Source organism: Rattus norvegicus, chromosome 9, assembly GCF_036323735.1.
Source record: "Rattus norvegicus strain BN/NHsdMcwi chromosome 9, GRCr8, whole genome shotgun sequence".
NCBI classification, from domain to species: Eukaryota; Metazoa; Chordata; class Mammalia; order Rodentia; family Muridae; genus Rattus; species Rattus norvegicus.
Genome location: NC_086027.1, coordinates 24,529,208 through 24,547,166, shown reverse-complemented (window position 1 = coordinate 24,547,166; position 17,959 = coordinate 24,529,208). Strand labels below are relative to the sequence as shown.

The window sequence follows — 17,959 nt, the reverse complement described above, 5'->3', positions numbered from 1 at the left end:
TTATGAAGGAATCTTCCCAAACCTAGGTTTCTTATAGCTCTGGGCGTAACACACAGAACCTATAGGGAATAGAGAAACTCACCATGTGGCAATGCATATAGTTCTAGCAATACAATCTGGATGGAGAGAATTCTAAAATACATATCGTGGTTTCACCATCAACACAATGCAAGGAAGAGGGAAAAGAGGACTGGAAGAAAACTGGAGACAGTGTGACAAAAGAGGCATGAGAGATAATAATTTGGATCTTGGTTTAAATATGCCAAGAGTTACAGAGAGGGGAAAGGAGGGGAAACAGGAGCAGGAGGGGATATGAAGAGGAAGAGTGGAAGGAGAGATTAAGGGAAAAGGAAAGTGAGGGAGGAGAGGAAGGAACCCTAGAATCTGCCTTACAATAAGTCCTCAAGAGATACTAATACTGTTGGTCCAGAGACATTGCTCAGAGACTCGGATGCAACATCAAACCGGAGTCAGGTGTTCTTGCTCCTGGGCAGTGAGAACACTGCTATTGTGTTCTTTCTACTTCCAAATAGATTTGAAACTCTCTCTATTTACAAAGAAACTTTAGGAGTGCAAGTTGACACAAATGGGGAGCTCACCTTTTTAATGAGAGCTTCTGTGTTCATTAACCAAACAGATGTGGCATCTGCTTCCAAGGCCATGTCTGGCTTGAAGGGGTATAGCTTTTCTTGCCCTGTTGGCCTGAGCATGCCAGTTCAGCTGTCTGTCCATTAACTAAGCCTCCTGGACAGAGGCTGCAGAAGAGTATGCTTTCTAAGATGCCTGTGTCATCCCGTGTCCTGCTTCTCCCTATGGATCTTGGAAGAACAGTGACTTGGGTGAATTCCAGGAGCTTCTGGCAGCTTCCACTGGAAAGAACCCTCCTAAAGAGAGCTGTGTCCTATCTCAGCTGTTCGAGATTGGAAGATGTGCAAATTCACATGTGCGCATGCTCATCCCCCTGCTGGGTGGGGTTCTTCTGCTCACCTCTAGGTGTCAATACATGTGTTTACCTACTTATTTGAACATTTGTTAGGTTATCTCTCAAAGGTCAGGTATTCATTCAAACCCTGGAAATCATACACCACAGAAATTAGAAACCCTACAAATCAGATAAAAAAAAAAAAACAGAACTTTTAGACATTTACCTGTATGCTTCTATTGGTACGAAATATTTTCATTTTATTTTTAATTTAGTGTGCATGCCTTTGTGCTTGTGTGTGTGTGTGTGTGTGTGTGTGTGTGTGTGTGTGTGTGTGTGTGTGTGTTATGGGATGGTGTATTTATCTACATGTAGACACCTGGAAGTCGTGGGTTGATATCCAGTACCATCTTCTAACACTTACCACCTTACTTTTTGAGGCAAAGTCTCTTGTTGAACCGGAAGCTTGCCATTTTCATTAGATTGGCATCTGCAGGCTTCTGGGATCTCCGTCTTGTTGCCTCCCAACACCTGGGTTACAGATGCACGCTGTGACACCTAGATTTCATGGGGATGCTGGAGATCTGACCTCGGGTTTTTACATTTGTGGTGCAAACTCTTTACCCACTGAGCCAGCTACTCCCCCCAAAACTGTGAAATATTGAAATAAGGTATGGCATGGAACGTGAAAACATACACCTCTTACACCTTATTCGGCCTCTTAAGTGGATGCCAATTGTATTCAAAACCCCTTCTTGTTTTGGGATATACTTTATATCTTAGGTGTATTGATATATCTGCAGACCCTTTGACCTTTTCAGAAATTTTGCCTAGCACTCTCTCTTAGTCACTGTTCTATTGCTGTGAAGAGACACCATGACCAAAGCAACTCCTAGAAAAGAAGGCGTTTAATTGGGGACTTGCTCCCAGTTTCAGAAGTTCATTATTACCACTGCAGGGAAGCATGGTAGGACACATGGCCCTGGAGCAGTAGGTGAGAGCTACAGTCTAATCTGCAGGCTGAGGGAGAGGAGTGAGAGGAACGAGAGAGAGGGGAAGGGGAGGGAAAGAGAGGGAGAGAGGGGGAGAGAATTATACTCCTTATATATTGAAGTATATAAGCATAAGGGTGATCATGATTTCTCATTAATTTATTTACTTATTGACTTTACATCCCGATCCCAGCCACCCCCTCTCCTCCTGGTCTCCCTCACACAGCTTCTCCCCTATACCCCTCCCCTTCTCCTCTAAGGAGGGGAGATCCCTGGGTAACACCTCACCCTGGAACATCAAGTCACTACAGGACTAGGTGTATCCTTTCACTGAGGCCAGACAAAACTGTTTACTTAGGAGAATGGGATCCACAAACAGACAACAGATTTAGGGACAGCCCTCGTCCAGCTCCCCATGAAGACCAAGCTATACATCTGCTACATATATGCGGGGGTGATGGGGCTAGGTCCAGCCCATGCTTGCTGTTTGGTTGGTGGTTAAGTATCTGGAAGCCCCAAAGGCCCAGGTTAGTTCACTCTGTTGTTGGTCTTCCTATGGAGCTCCTATTCCCACTGGTTCCTCATTCCTTCTCCAACTCTTCCGTAAGACTCCCTAAGCTCTGTCTAACCTTCGGCTGTGGGTCTCTGCATATGTCTTGGTCAGCTGCTGGGTGGTGTTAAGCTGGGCTCCTGTCTGTGAGCATAACAGAGTATCATTAACAGTGTCAGGGATGATTGGTTCTTGCCCATGTGGGTCTCAAGTTGGGCCGGTCATCAGTTGGCCAGTCCCTGCTCCATCTCTGTCCCTCTACATTTTGTAGGCAGGCCATATTGGGGTTGAAGGGTGTGTGGCTGGGTTGGTATTTTTATCTTTCCACTGGGGAGTCCTGCTACGCTACAGGAGGAGGCCACTTCAGGATCCATATCTAAGAGTCTCAGCTAGAGTCATCCTCAGAAACTCCCTAGGGCCTCCCCCATCCCAGGTCTTATAGATGCTTCACGCCATCTACAGTTTCCAGTGTCTCTCCCTTGCTCTCCCTACATCTGATCTCCTCCCCTCCCCTTCCCCTTTCCCACCCATTTGCCTCCCTCCATCCACCTTGGATGTGTATTTTGTATCCCCTTCTGGTCAGAGTCAAGCCTCCTCCCTTGGGCCCTCGTTATTTGGCCTCTTTGGGTCTGTGGTTAGTACCATGTTTATCCTGTACTTTATGGCAAATATCCACTTAAAAGTGAGTGCATACCATTCATGTCCTTTCGGGTCTGGCTACTTCACTCCGGAGATTTTCTGGTTCCATCTATTTGCTGGCAAATTCCATGATGTCCCTGTTTTTAACAGCTGAGTAGTATTTCGTTGTATAAATGAGCCACTTTAAAAAAAAAAAATCTCTTCATTTGAGAGACATCTGGGTTGCTTCCCTTTTCTGGCTATTTACAAATAAAGCTGCTATGAGCATAGTTGAGCACGTGTCCTTGTGGGATGGGGGAGCATCTTTTGGGTGTATGCCCAGGAGTGGTATAGCTGGGTCTTGAGGTAGAACTATTCCCATTTTTTTAAAGAGACCGCCAACTGGAATTCCAGAGTGGTTGTACAGGTTTGCACTCCCACCAGCAATGGAGGGGTGTTCCCCTATCTCCACATCCTTGCCAGCCTGTGCTGTCCCTTGAGTTTTTGATCTTAGCCATTCTGATGGGTATAAAGTGGAATCTCAGAGTCATTTTGATTCCCACTTCATGGGGGCCATTCTTATTCAAACCACAAACTCCATGGCTGACCAGTCAAGCACTAAGAGACTCAAGGTTTTGCAGCATCAGTCTCTGCCTTCCCTGTTTACTTCAGATCTAACTTTCCATAAAGCTAAGCCATGCCTTCTTCTTTCCTTTTCCTGTGGGTATTTCCAGTCACCTGTCTCTGAGCTGGGGAACTCACCTCGCTTGCCAGTCTGCCAAAGTCTTGCCAGTATGTGGAGGTCAGAGAACAGGGCTGATCTTAGTTCTTGGTACTCATTTTTTTTATCTTTACCTGGCATCTAACTAGCATTCAGCATCCATCTCTCCTCCTCCAACGCTCACTGGTTTTTGGACCACTTCACCATCATCACTATTGCTTGGTGCAAGCATCTCTCTGTTATATTTTAAGCCCCTAGATGATGAGAAAACTTTGCTTCTTTTTTTTTTATCTTTAAGAACATCTGGTACAGAATATTTTACAAAGTCATCCTCAGAAAGTGTTTTTTGAGTTTTCTCTGAATACATGATGGCATATTTCCCACAATGCCTGGACACCATGTAATCTCTCTCTCTCTCTCTCTCTCTCTCTCTCTCTCTCTCTCTCTCTCTGTGTGTGTGTGTCTGTGTGTGTGTGTCTTTCTCTTCTCTCTCTCTCTCTCCCTCCCTCCCTCCTTCCCTCCTCTTTCTCTCTCTCTCTCTGTCTCTCTCTCTGTCTCTCTCTCTCTCTCACACACACACACACACACACACACACACACACACACACACACACACAGGAGGTGCTCTTTCCCAATATCTACTTGTAGAAGAATTACCTTTAATGTGGAAAAAAGCCTGATTAAAAGGAATTCTGGCATTCAGAGGTAATCCAGTGTAGATCAATCACAAAATGTAAAACATCACATCCACCTTTCTCATCTGTGAGGAAAATCAGAATAATTTCTCTAGTCATGTACTGAAAAGGCACAAGTCTGTTCTAAACCATGATACTTGGCTGGCCACTAGAAAGGCAGCTGCCTTTCTACTTGGGATAAATCCTGTGAGGGTGTTGTTGTGCTCTCTTGAGACCTGTGCGATAAATGGTGCAGATTAAACCCATCTTAGAATTTTTTTTTCCTTTACGAACTCCCACTGTGAACAAGACAAAAGGCTATTCCCACTTGATTGATTTAGTCATTACATATGTAACATGCTCTGTGTCAGGCACTCTGCAAAGCACAAGATAGCCACACCTTGCGCTTTAGGGCTTCACAGTCAGGACAAAGAGAAAGCAAGGGTAAGTGTCCCTTCAAAGTCTCAGGCAAAGCAGAGCCAGGAGGCTGTGACAATGACCCACATGAGTGAATTTGCCCATTAGACCCTGCCATCTGTCCCTGTGTGTCTCACCTACTGCAACCCCTTTCCACTGACTGCCTTTGGTCTGAATGACCTTGGAGACAGCTCGAAATGCTGAGCTGAGGAGGGTGCATTTGCGTTCCTGGTCTGCACTTACTGTTCTTCAAATAGAATTTGCACAAACCTCTAATTTTCCCCTTTTCCCCAGCAGCCTAACTCAGTGACTGACGGCCAGCTCCTTACCCCCCCCCCCCGACTAAGGGATTTCTCTTCAGCCCATGTCTGGCATGCATTCGGGCACCCAGAACATGTGAGGCTGCGCTGAGTGGCATGGAGCAAATTAGCAGCGCCCGGGCAAGCTGCGAAATGCCCCAACTTCCTGCTTATCGTCCCAGGCAGAAAGCTGTCAAACCTTAACCTAGGAAGGCTCCTGTGTCCAGCAGCTCTCCCCTCTCAAAGCGGAACCTCTACTGTCAGACACTCCCCCTCCCCGCTTTTTGCAGACATAAGCTGAAACAGCTCCAGTGACTCAGTTCCTCACGAATGCTGCCTGAATTGATTTAGTCCGAGTTCAGATTTAGCACGTAATCACGTTCAATTTGCTTTGCTGCACCGCCTAGAGATAAAAGGCTGAGTGCATGTGTTTGTGTGTCTGTGTGTGTGTGTGTGTGTCTGTGTGTGTGTGTGTGTGTGTGTGTGTGTGTGTGTTGGAGGGGGGAGCAGCTTCAGCTTGTGTCGGCCTCTGTGATGATGTCATTGGCATGAGAGAGAGAGAGAGAGCCTGGTGCTTCTTTACTCTGCTGTGCTGCCTCAGAAGCTGCTTGCAGCGGCAGCAGGCTCCAGGTGGCTGAGTCTCCAACCAGCACCGCACCGCACCCCACCTCCCCCCCAGAAGCAGGGCAGTACCAGGACAGTATCCATCCAGAGGAGTCTCTTCACTCCCAACTCTGAGGCTGCCTAACTCTTCGCTGAGAATTCCGAAGAGGGGAATGCCAGCCCCTAGCATGGACTGTGATGTTTCCACTCTGGTCGCCTGTGTGGTGGATGTGGAGGTCTTTACCAATCAGGAGGTTAAGGTATGCAGCCACAGTGTTCGCTTTCTTTGCTGCTGTTCAGGGGGCTACTTGTCAGAGCTTTCTCTAGGGTAGGGGAAGTAGGACTTGGGTTAATCATTGGCAGTTTTATTGTTTGTACCCAGGAAGACAAGTGAAAGCGCATGGTGATGCTAGCTGGAATAAGTTAGAGGGGACCAGCGTGCTGTATTAGAATGCGATTGGATATCTCACTCAGCTTATTCTCATCTGTGTTAAGTGATCTGTGGTCACCTCTTTCCCGGGAGACATGTTTTCCTATTCTCTTCACGGTATCTCCACCGAGCTGGGTGATTTGTAGGTCCTGAGTACTGAGAGGGGGTTTCAATCACTGATGAAGGGGAGGATGTACACACAGTCACCAGGACATTGAGGATGTCCTGACAATAGGACAATACCCGTTCACGACATGTCCCCTACATACCCTGTGATGTGTGATCCTCGGACTGAACAAAAGCCGTTCTGCTGCAGTCAGTCTCCGGGGCGTAGAAATCTGAAGTCCAAGAGCAGCGTTTAAAGTTGCTTTTGTCAGGTGCAAAAGCGGGCGAGCCGCTTCCTCCTCGCACCGCTTTCCTCGTCCGTGAGGAAAGTTCATGCAGAAATCCACCTTTCCACCCTGAGGTGCAGAGTCTCACTCACTGATCCCTGCTGGGCAGCAGTTGTGTCTGTTGTGGGCAACCGTCCTCTCATCACCATGATTCTCTTGGGGATTTTTTTTTCCAATTTGATTTTTCTGTTGTGAAAAGGGTTCTGTGCTTGTAAAATAAGAATCTTTCTTTCTCAGGTTCTGAAAAAGGACAAGTCAAGCTTCTTATTTATGAACAAGGGGTAAGGGGGAGGTAAATGGAAGGAGGGAGGGAGGGAGGGAGGGAGGGAGGGAGGGAGGGAGAGAGCACACGGTAGCTTATGCTGAAGCAGGAGGGAGAAAGGGAAGATTGTGTCATACAGTCAAAGATCATCAACTTCTAACCCTTACTTCCTGAAGCCCTGGATTCTTTAATACCGCGAGCTCAGGTGACAGGTTGGAGTCTCACGTGTAGAGATTAATATGTCACCAACCCCACACATGGTTGTACCACTCCAGGCTGCAGTTCCACACACTCTTTGGGAATGAAGCCAGTCTTCTTTCTGGCTTGCTATTCCTCAAATCTGAAGCACACGTTTCTGTATTTACTAATCCTTATTCCAGTATAAGTTCAACTCTGTACCACCTGTCATAGGAAGGGTTGAAGAATTTGAACAGAAATGTCTGGGGTTGCCTGTCATTGTCTCCTGAATGGAATGTGTGTAAAGGACACAATTCCTCCGGTTTTATCTGCCGTGAGCATTCTAAGAGGACAGAGGTCACAAAAACCCCTCTAGGTTAAGGTTAGAACTAGCTTAAAATCTACTGTGGGTTACTAGCTAGAGTCCCCCTCCAGCACTGCTGGATCAGCAAGGAAAGTAAAATGCCAAGGCTCCCTGTGTCCTCACCAGGTTGTTTGTTTGGTGGGTTTTGTTTTGTTTTGTTTTGTTTGTGTCTTCACTATAACCTGTCCCAGAAATCTCAGTAAAGGTAATCTCAACTCTTTAAAGTTCATAAAGCAACAGGGAAGAAAACAGCTACTTATTAGAAACCTATAGTAAACTAGATGCTATACCTATCTATAAAAGAGGGATTTCAAATATACACACATCTACTGCATGTCTCTATGATGGGGAAAGAAAATAACCACTCATTCAGTATTTCCTAGAGACAGAGATTGTCCTATGGAGTTAAAGGGACACCAAGTTCTTAAGGGCTGGCTGAATTAGAGCATTTGGGGATAGTTTTGTGGAGAGGCTGGCAGGTTTATACCACACCTAGTCAAGTGACTCAACTTGTTTAACGGCAAACAATGGTATCAGAGGGGAGATGGTGAGAATGGATGTTCACAAAGCAGAACAAGCTTTCTTCAGAACCGTGGAGTTTGGAGACATGGCCCGCATTCTCTTTCCTCCAATATCTCCGAGCCACATGGTTTTGTTTATTGTGGAGAAGCTCCTGGTTTTATGTCTCAGTTGACTTATCTGGAATGTGGGGGCAGTAATCCCCCCTATATTGGCTTATCCAGAGAAATGAAGAATTGTGGAAATGTGAAAAAAAATTGAATACAGTCCTTAACTTGTATTCGCTGGTCATTAAATGTGAGCTGTCCCTGTCATCCTGACCATCCTTTCCAACATTCTCTGAAAGACAGGAGACTCTAATAAACAACTCCAGCATAGTAGTCAGGGATAATTCAGAACAAAGACTGTGCTCTCCCCACACACGCCCACTGAGACACACACAAACACACACAACCTAGCCATCAAGAATACATGGGGGGTTGGGGATTTAGCTCAGTGGTAGAGCGCTTGCCTAGCAAGCGCAAGGTCCTGGGTTCGGTCCCCAGCCCCGAAAAAAAGAAAAGAAAAAAAAAAGAATACATGGGTTGCTATTTCAGATGTGTGGTCATTTAATTGGTAGCGGTGACATCCTCATCAAGTCAAGATCTGTATTGTGTTTACTAAAAGAAAAGGAAAAATCAAATAAAAATGAGACTTATAAAAAATCTAGGATATCATCACTATGGCTTATTAGATGTTGTCTTAGAAAATTCAAATATAAAATTTTAGGTGCCAAAAACTTTCCGAGCCCATATTTACTGTTTATACCTAGAGGCTAACGATAGATAATAGTAGAGTTGGGAATTCCATTCTTCCAGGCCTTTGCCACCTGACGCTGTTGAGACTGGAGAGAGAACTCAGCGATTAGAGTGAACTGCTCTTAGAGTGAGCCAGTTCCCAGCAACCATATTGGATTGGATGCTGTTGCCCATATTACAACCTCCTGTAACTCCAACTCCAAGGAATCCTACTCCTGTCTGGACATTTGGACACCTGTAATCATGTGCACGTGTGCACATGCATATACAAACACGCAGTCAAAATTAAATAAAGACAAGCTGGAGAGACGATTCAGCAGTTAATAGAATAAAACAGTCTTCCCCCCAACACACATACACACAATTAAAAATAAAATAAATAGGGGCTCGAGAGATGGTTCGGTTCAATTCCCAATGCCCACATGGAAGCCCATAAATATCCATAATTTTAGTTTCGGGGCATCCAGCATCCTGTTCTGTCCTGCCTGCGTACCTAACGCACCGCATACCTGCAAGCAAAACTAGCAGGCACATAAAGTAATACAGTAAATTTTGAAAACAACGTAAACCTTAAAAAAACATAGTTGATGTCAATGATAACAGAGTTCTACATCCAGGCTTTCATGGTTTTGTAGCTCTCTATGGAGTCCCTATAGGAAAAGTGCCATGGTAAGGAGATGGGCATCCTTTGCAAGGATGGTGGTTTATGGGAGTGAAAGGTAGCCTGTGCACATACTCTCTCTCATGGTGACTTAGCAAGCCACCCCAGCCTGGGTTTTAGCTGGGTACACAGGAGAGCCTTCAGACTTCAATCTGCTAACATTTTTCAAAGCTGCTAGAGTGGCATTATAGCAGAAAATTGGGCTGTGATCAGCAGCCATATTCATTCTCATCTCTAGAAGTCGTCACTCGAGAGAAAATGTTCTGATAAATTGGTATGTGTGTACATGTGTGTATGGGGGGGTGTGATTTCCTCGAATATTCTTCTCCTCTCTGAAAATAGCCATGCCACCTTATCAGGAGCCAACGCTCTTTTTAAAAAGTGAAAAGGGTAATAATTAAATTTGCTGTTCACTGTCCTTTGGGTTCTTAAGCTGGATTGAACATTGCTAACTCTGAAAGGCTTTAAAAATATATTGATGAGACCCAGGCCCTGTGCCCAGAACTTCTTCTATATTAGGTTTGAATGGAACCCGAGTATAGACCATCATGTTACGCCAGTCTCTTGTCTCTTCTAGTCATAAATTGGTACATCAAGGTCAGCCAGCAGTTGCCTCTGCTGGAGTGCTTTGATCTACATCCGCCAAGCCAAGACTTAAACTATGCAAGTTTTGTCTTCAACCTGTCAGGGATGTCAAGGCTGGTCCCCAAACTGTTCGACCAGCTTAGCACATCTGGAGTTTATGTTTCCTCTGGGCAGAGACAGTAAACACTCCTGTAGGAACACTGCTAGAAGTGGTGGGTGGGCAGCATTCTCAAAGCTTTGGTAACGACTCTCTATAGTGTTCTGCTCTCTCAGGGAGGGAGGAAGGGAAGGGATGCCTTCTCTTTAGGATAGGAAGGTTCTGGTCCTTCCCTAGACATCCACCGCTGCCTCTTTAGACATCCGGATTAAAGTCAGAAATCTCACAGAGTTCCCATTTACTAACCTGAGCCAAAAAAGAAACTTGGCATGTATCATAGGAAGTGTAGAAGTTTTAAAGGACCTTTAGGCCTGGAATGTTTGCTGTGCCTGTTCATTTAAGAACTCGTGGATAAATTGTTGGTGCCCAGACAGTGTTCTCAGCAGTAAAGGATGGGCAAGGCAGTCCCTGTCTTCGGAGAGTTCACATTCTCATGTGGGAGGCAGACAGTAAATTAGTATTGTGAAGAATGAACAGCACTGGGATAAAACAGCTTCTGTTGAATCCATAGACAATGGAAACATCTCTGGGGAGGTGGCACCGTATTAACTGTCATTAAAAGAAGTTGCTTAGAAAGCCATGTATAGGTCTTGGACAAACTCATTTCAGGTAGTGGGAATAGGAGGTTCGAAAAAGCAGCTTCATCTGTTGCTTTGACCCAGCCCACATTTAACCTCTTGGCAACCTTCATCAGGAATCTGCAGAAGTGTGTTTATACACATGTCTGAGCATCCCATGAGTGCAAAGCACATGGAGGTCAGAGGAGGCACAGATCCTCTGGCACTGGACTCATAAACAGTTACGAGCCAGCATTCTCATGCTGGGAATTGAAGCCAGCTTGCTTCTAGAAGAGTAGCAAGTGCTTTTAACCACTGAGCCATCTCTCCAGCCCCTATAATAATTCCTTAGCTATGACTAAAATCTAAAAGAGCCAAGGCGTTTCTCTTTCTTGTTGTATTTTTATTTTGTACAAACTCATAATAATTGTGGATATTTATGCAATATTGTGACATGTATTTATATTATAAGATGCTAAATTCAGGTTCCCTGGCATATCCACCCTGTTATATTCTAATCCTTTATTCATAAGAAATATTCAGATTTTGCTAGATATTTCAAGGCTGTATGTTCAAGGGAACACACACACCTGTCTTCTCTAACTGTAAGACGGGGTGTATTGGCCATCCTCTCTCCATGTTCCCATGAAACCTCAGGTAACTAACTACTTTTCCACCAAGAGCTCATGAGCTTTCATGGGATAACCCAATTTTAGATTCCTTGAATGTGCAAGTTTGTTTGTGTGATGGCTGTCTTCTGTTTCACTTACTCCCCATTTAACAGAATGCCTCTAAAAACACCTGTGTTGTCGCCAACGATTATGTCTTAAGGTCACTCATGAGTCTTCCATTTGCTTCTCTGCCTTTGAGCATTTCCCAGTATTTCCCCAATCCAGGTGACCTTGGATATGTCTCTTAACCATCCTGGGTGATCCATAATCATGCTGACAAAGAGAGATGGCTTTGTGCAGTCTTGTTTCTTTCCCTTCAAGAGTACAGGTGGCTGACTCAAAGTCTGTGTCATGCTGTTGAGTGGGTTACGGAAGAGACCAGCACTCTGCAGCCTTCCTAGCACAATGTTCTCTCTTCAGTGTTTGACCAACTAGGAATTTCAACTGGCTCACTTTGTCTGGTGAGAGCAGTAGAATACTGTACAGAGTGACTCAGATGAGCACATGAATGCAGGGTCTCAGGAGCTGCCTTGAAGAGGAACTGGTGGGTGTTTGTTAAAGCCGGTGGGGCTCAACTTCTGAAACTTTTAGCAAGTGCCAGGTAAGGGGCTGGGTGTGACCACTAAGGTACAGCAAACCACTACAGCTCTTTGAGGGTCATCAGGACCCCTGCATCTACGTGGTAACCTAGACCGGTTTGTACTGTATGCAGCTGAATGGTAAAAAATGGAGAATGTTAGAGAGCTATTCATAGGGAAACCATAGTAGCCGAAATGGGTAACTAAGTGATGATGGTGTTATCAAATGGGGTTTTATTATGCATATCTTTGTGTGTGGCTGTGTGCAAAGGGTATTGTGTGTAACAAATGGACTGTGAATAATATGGTCTAGAATTGATACCACTTTGGAATAAGTTGAAATTTATGAATAAACTCAAAATTGCAGTACCGAGCTTTTCTTTTGCCCCAAAACAATGTAGCAAATAAAGGGAAGATAGTTTTGTGTGGATGACAGATGCTCCCTGAGAAGGGTATCAGGTGGATTTCTCAGCCACCTGTCACTTCAGAGACAGACAAAGCACAATGTTATAACTAATGACCTTGGTAGGCTGAAGCGTCAGCCACAGACTTGCCCATCTATTTCAAGATCTTTTTCACTGTTGGAAAGTGAGACACTGATTGTAGTAGATACCTATAGCCAGAGTGTCAGATTTACCAACAGAACAAAACACAGCATCTTCACTAAAAGTATTCTCTTAGAAAGGCAGACTTGAATGAAGAACTCCGAATGCCCTTGGCACCTCCTCAATGCATCTATTTAAGTACAAATGCTGGTAAATCATAATAGTCTGTTTAGTGTTTCCTAATGAGCCTTGGAGTTGATGTGTCAGGAAGACGATGACCCCTGAAGGATTTAGTCTTACTTGATGTGCTTAAGTTAAAAGGTTAACATGTTTACAACATACTGCTATTCCACACTGAGTACCCCAGTTTTCCAAGAGTCTATGGGGGCTGAAGGCATCTGCTTGAGATTTTGTTTAAAATATATCGTTTATATTTGGGGATCTGTTTGAGAATCTTGTTTAAATTTTTTTTATTTTATTTTTCTCTCATATAATACATCCTGACCATAGTATCTTCTTCCTCCACTCCTCCCAGTCTCCTCCTTTCCCTCAGATCCACTGTTCCTCTATTTCCCATCAGAGAAGAGCAGGCCTCCCCGTGATATCAACTGAGCACAGCATAACAAGATGCAATGAGTCTAGGCACAAACAAACCCTCATATGTAGGCCGGATGGGGCAACCCAGTAGGAGGAAAAGGGTCCCAAGAGCAGGCAGAAAATCAGAGAGCACAGCCGTCTGTTTCCCCATGGGCTCAGCGAGGGATAAATCATGAATTGTAGAACAGAGGCAGAAAGGAGGCTGCTTCATTTTGAGGTTAGTGCTTTCTAGATTATTTAGAATGCAGCTTTTCTCTAGGAAACCCATCCAGCAAGGCAAATTTCAAACTCTCAAGGCAGAGGACTTAGACTGGGATTTTGTTCATGACACAAAATAAGATTTCTTGGGGTATTGTTATAGCTGCATCCACAGCATACCTAATAGAATCAACGTCTTCTATGACATCACTATGCCTTTCTGTACCAAGAACATCACCTGAGGCCATCTTTTTCTAGAACAGGATACATAAGCAAAGTTAAGAATAGCAATAATATATTGATCACTTACAATTTGTCAGGACTGTGCAAAGTACATTTTCATTCATCCACTCATTCATCAAATATGTATTGAGGTTTGAGGTTTGTTGAGGGTCAAATACTCAAATTGGCCCTGGATAGAGAGAGGAGCAAACCTGTTGGGCACCAAACAGTCCTGGCCTTTGTATTCCTCAGTGTTCTTCCCTACTTCCCCAAAAAGGACAGTGCCATTTTGACCTCTGAAGAAGCCTCCTTTACTGACATAGGTTGTTAGACTGTTCTAGAATTAGACATCCTGGTCAGTCTTCTCAGGTTGACTATTTGTGAATGGTATTGATTGTAGACAATGATCCTTCCTGCTCTTATGACCTGGTCTTTTCAACTGAAAGTGGAGCGAAATAATTGTGCCTACATCCATTTTGCTTTTAAATATTCCAGAACCGAAAACCCATCTCTTACGATGGAAACGGAATAGATGAAATCTGTTAGAGGGGTTGGGGATTTAGCTCAGTGGTAGAGCGCTTGCCTAGCAAGCACAAGGCCCTGGGTTCGGTCCCCAGCTCTGGAAAAAAAAAGAAATCTGTTAGAGATGTGAAAAGGCAATGTGACTGCTGGCCGAGGGAACAGGTAAAGGAAACCTGTGGAGATTCCAGCAGTGGTGTGCCAATACCATTGCACCCTCTTAGAAGGCCTGTTCTCCCCTATCTGGGAAGGTCATCCTCTCAGACCATTTACACAGCTTCAATAAGGATACACCTGAAGGAGTAAGGAGACAAAGGGAATACACATCAAGCCAGCCAGATCCACCATTATGTTGGTTAATGTTGTGGCATCCTCAGCCATAGAGGACTTATATTGGGTTTCGAGTTTATTTACAACTCTCTCCCTCTCCTTTTCCCTTTCCCTCTCCCTCTTCCTCTCCCTCTCTCTCTCCCTCCCCCTTCCTCTCCCTCTCCTTCTCCCCCTCCCTTCCCCCAACCCCCATCTCTCTCCCTATCCTTGTCTTTGTCCCTAACCTGTCTGCAGCTGTGAGCTGTTTTTTGTCCCAGTACAGCAGTGCCCTCACATCAGGGACATAGATCCCAGAAGCCACTGGCTCTGTATTCAAGAAGAATTATAGTCAAGGGCAGGTGACAGGGACACGGACCTTCTTTGCTTTTCTTCTTCTCTTGGTTGTAATTTTCTTGACCACCTTCCAAGCCTCCATGGGTACGGCCCACCCTAGAGCATGAGATAACAGGAATTGGGGGTTGGGGGGGATCTGAAAAACAGAAAGAATCCCCATTCCCCAAGAACAAATAGTACAGTATAGGGAAAGTTCGGCTACTTCTTGTAGGGGAAGTCGCTAGATGGAACTGAAAATCAATGAGACATAGAACCCTTGCTCGAGCCAAGACGGAAGCCAGGGATTCAGTGTCTCCCATCAGACTCAGAGGGAAACTCGAGTCCTTGTTGGGGCGTTCCAGGCTGGACAAGCAGCTGCCCTGCTGTGCTAACCTTCCCTTTACATTCGTTAATTTAATGGTCTCCTCTCCTTTACCTTTGTTAATTTAATGGTCTCTAACGTACGCTCCCTGCCCTTGCACCCATTGAGCTAGCTCATTGTACATCCACATGGCTTGCTCCTCACTTTCTGTCATGCCATTGATTCATTTCTGAGGTGGTAGGCAACAGTAACCCAGGCTGGCCTGGAATTCGCCTTATGATTGAGCGTGACTTTGAACTTCTAATCCTTCAGCTTCTACCTCCCAAGGACTGGGATCACAGGCCTGGTGTTACCATGTTCAGTTTATATGGTACCTGGGATGGAGCCCAGGCTTCCTGCATGCTTGTAAACACTAGACCAACAGTGCCACATCTTCTGCCTCTCGATCAATTAATTTTTTTTTGATTGGCACATCTAAGTTAGTGCACTAACCCACTGGATGGTCTCGATTCCTCTCTCAGCTTTATCTTCAGTGCCGTCGCAAGGTGGCATTTTGTGTGTTGATGTGTTATTCGTTGTCTAACTTCCCCCACTAAAGTACAGATGTCGTAAGGGCTATTCTTTTTATCCGCCACCAGGTCAGTCCTAAGACTGTATGGGTCATAGTTAGATGACCGTCTGTTAGAAATACAGTGGGCTGCAGTTCCCAGCACCAGACTGTACTGACACCGCTTCTTCTTGGAAAGGGCTGGGCAGAAGCTCCAAGCCTAAGACGCTTAAATAAGAGGGAACTTCACATGAAAATAACAGAGGTTTTAAGGCAAGATGCTCATTAAGGAAGAGAGGTTGAGCTCATAGCCCATTTATTCAAAAAAAATCCCTTTAAGCACCTCCTTCTGAGCAGGACTGTTACAGGGAATTACAGACTGACCTCACTCCAGTAAAGCTACACTATAATTACACTGTAATTACAATACTTTCAATATTGACCTTCAGATCCCATTTCTACTTGAAAACTGTGGAGATGGCTGGAAATTAGATTAATTACCCAAGCTGAGTTCAATTTCTCATTTGCTTCATAGGCATCATGCCCTAAAAATTCTGTCATGCACCGCTCTCCTCGGGTGCTTAGTAATTTCTATCATAAAAATAGTTCTCAATTCTGGAATATTTAAAAATAAAATTTGAGCTAAAAGCCCTACCTTCCAATGTCCGAATGAATAAGCAGTAAATCTGAATTATGGATGAGAAAGATAGTGGATCATCTATTTTATATTTTCCCTTTGAAAGGAGGCATTCCACGTGTTGTGGTCAGCAAAATGGTGCACTAGGTAACTAAGCATATTACTCATGGCAGTTAACATTGTGCAGCCTCAGAAGACTTGAACTCTCTTTGAAAGAGTGCTACCTCATAGCCACAATTTTATGTGGGTAGGAAGCATTGTTCTTACAATTTAACATTTGTTAAGTAGAATCTCCTTTCTTCTAAAGAAGAAAGTCAAGTTGGTTCATGTTCTCTCTCACTCTCTCTCTCTCTCTCTCTCTCTCTCTCTCTCTCTCTCTCTGTGTGTGTGTGTGTGTGTGTGTGTGTGTGTGTGCGCGCGCGCGCATGCATGCCTATATGTGGAGGCCAGAGGACAACCTCGAATGCTATCTTCAGAAACTGTGTACACTCCCTATGAGAAGATCACTCATTGCCCTTGAACTCATGAAGAAGGCGAGGGTGTCTGGTCAGCAAGCCACATTTTCCTGTCCCTATCTCCCCAGCACTGGGATTGCAGTCACGTATTCTATACCACCTGGAGTTTATACGTAGACTCTGAAGATCCGGCTCAGATCCACATGCCTTCTGAAGGGCCAGCATGTCACTGGTTAGGTGTCCTTGCTTCGTATTGTGCTTTGTTGCAAAGGTATGGCAGAACGCTGCTTGGTCTTTGGAAGCAGAGACGTCGCTTCTCTTGTTTACCAATTTCCCCACATATAAGAAGAGAATGTGGATTTTGATGAGGGGGTTGCTGTGATGGCAATGATCAGACAGGTGGAGGGAATCATGATCAATCATGAGGTGGCGCTTTAGGGAGCCTTACACTTTCACAATTATGGTGGAACATGTGCTATGGTGTAGGAGACACTTAGCCTTAGGAATATTGGAACAGGAGGTGGAGTTTCAACCTCCTAGGCTGGCAGGGGCGTAAAACAGACACAATGAAATGAAGAACGGCCTTGGTTTGCTCTGCTTCCATTTTAACGGAAGATGGGAAGTGGTTGTTAGCTGGTATTCTGGGATGAGAGGAAGCATTACTAAGGGGTAATTATGAAGTTACAGCTTTATAGGATAAAGAAAGTACTCACCTGGTGAAGCAAAGAAAGGAGGAAGGGATGGTACCCCAGGAAGAGCCTGCAGCAGAGCAGAAATTCCAGGAAGTAGATACCAGGCTGGATATGAGGTCATACCAAATCAGGACTCACATTAGGAAAGAGTTTGGAATGTACCCTCAATTTCAGTAGATCTGGGATCTGGAAGCATTTGGGGCAGATTAGAGATTTGTCACCTTGGCAGGCTAAAAGTTTTTGTGGTTCTTTTGTGACTTGTAACCAATGCTGCCAGAGGAGGGGGACAGAGACGATGCCAGAGAGGATGGCTGCAGCATCCTCCACATGAGCGCCTGTGACACTCGGCCCCTAAGTCGCAGGATCCTTGAAGCCTGTGATTGCCTTCTAGTTATTCCTCTGCCTTTCTAATAATAAGGGAAGATGTTAAAATAGGAAAGCAATCATCTGGAGGATATGATTAGGTTTCCATTCAATGGAGCCGGTCGGGAAGGAGTACATGTTAATGTGACCTGTATAAGATCTTCATGATATTTCTAGGCTCAGGGATCTAAAACCAGGACTCTGTGGACAAAGCAGAGAGACTCAGAGACACAGGGAGGGTATTTTTGGTACAGCTATTCTGCCTTGATGCCCC

General features: G+C 44.8%; 1 protein-coding gene across 4 annotated transcripts in view; it reads left to right on the top strand.

Moving 5' to 3' along the window:
• Positions 1–17,959, top strand: part of Rcan2 (regulator of calcineurin 2) — a 217,374-nt gene that overhangs the window by 127,068 nt on the left and 72,347 nt on the right. The window contains exon 1 of one of the 4 annotated variants that reach the window (XM_006244593.5): positions 5,488–6,056. The exons of the other annotated variants lie outside the window; for them this stretch is intronic. Within the exon in view, the coding sequence (XP_006244655.1) occupies positions 5,970–6,056 (87 nt within the window). The 5' untranslated portion in view covers positions 5,488–5,969. Of the gene's footprint in view, positions 1–5,487; positions 6,057–17,959 lie in introns of those variants that run through there. 4 annotated transcript variants of the gene reach the window in all.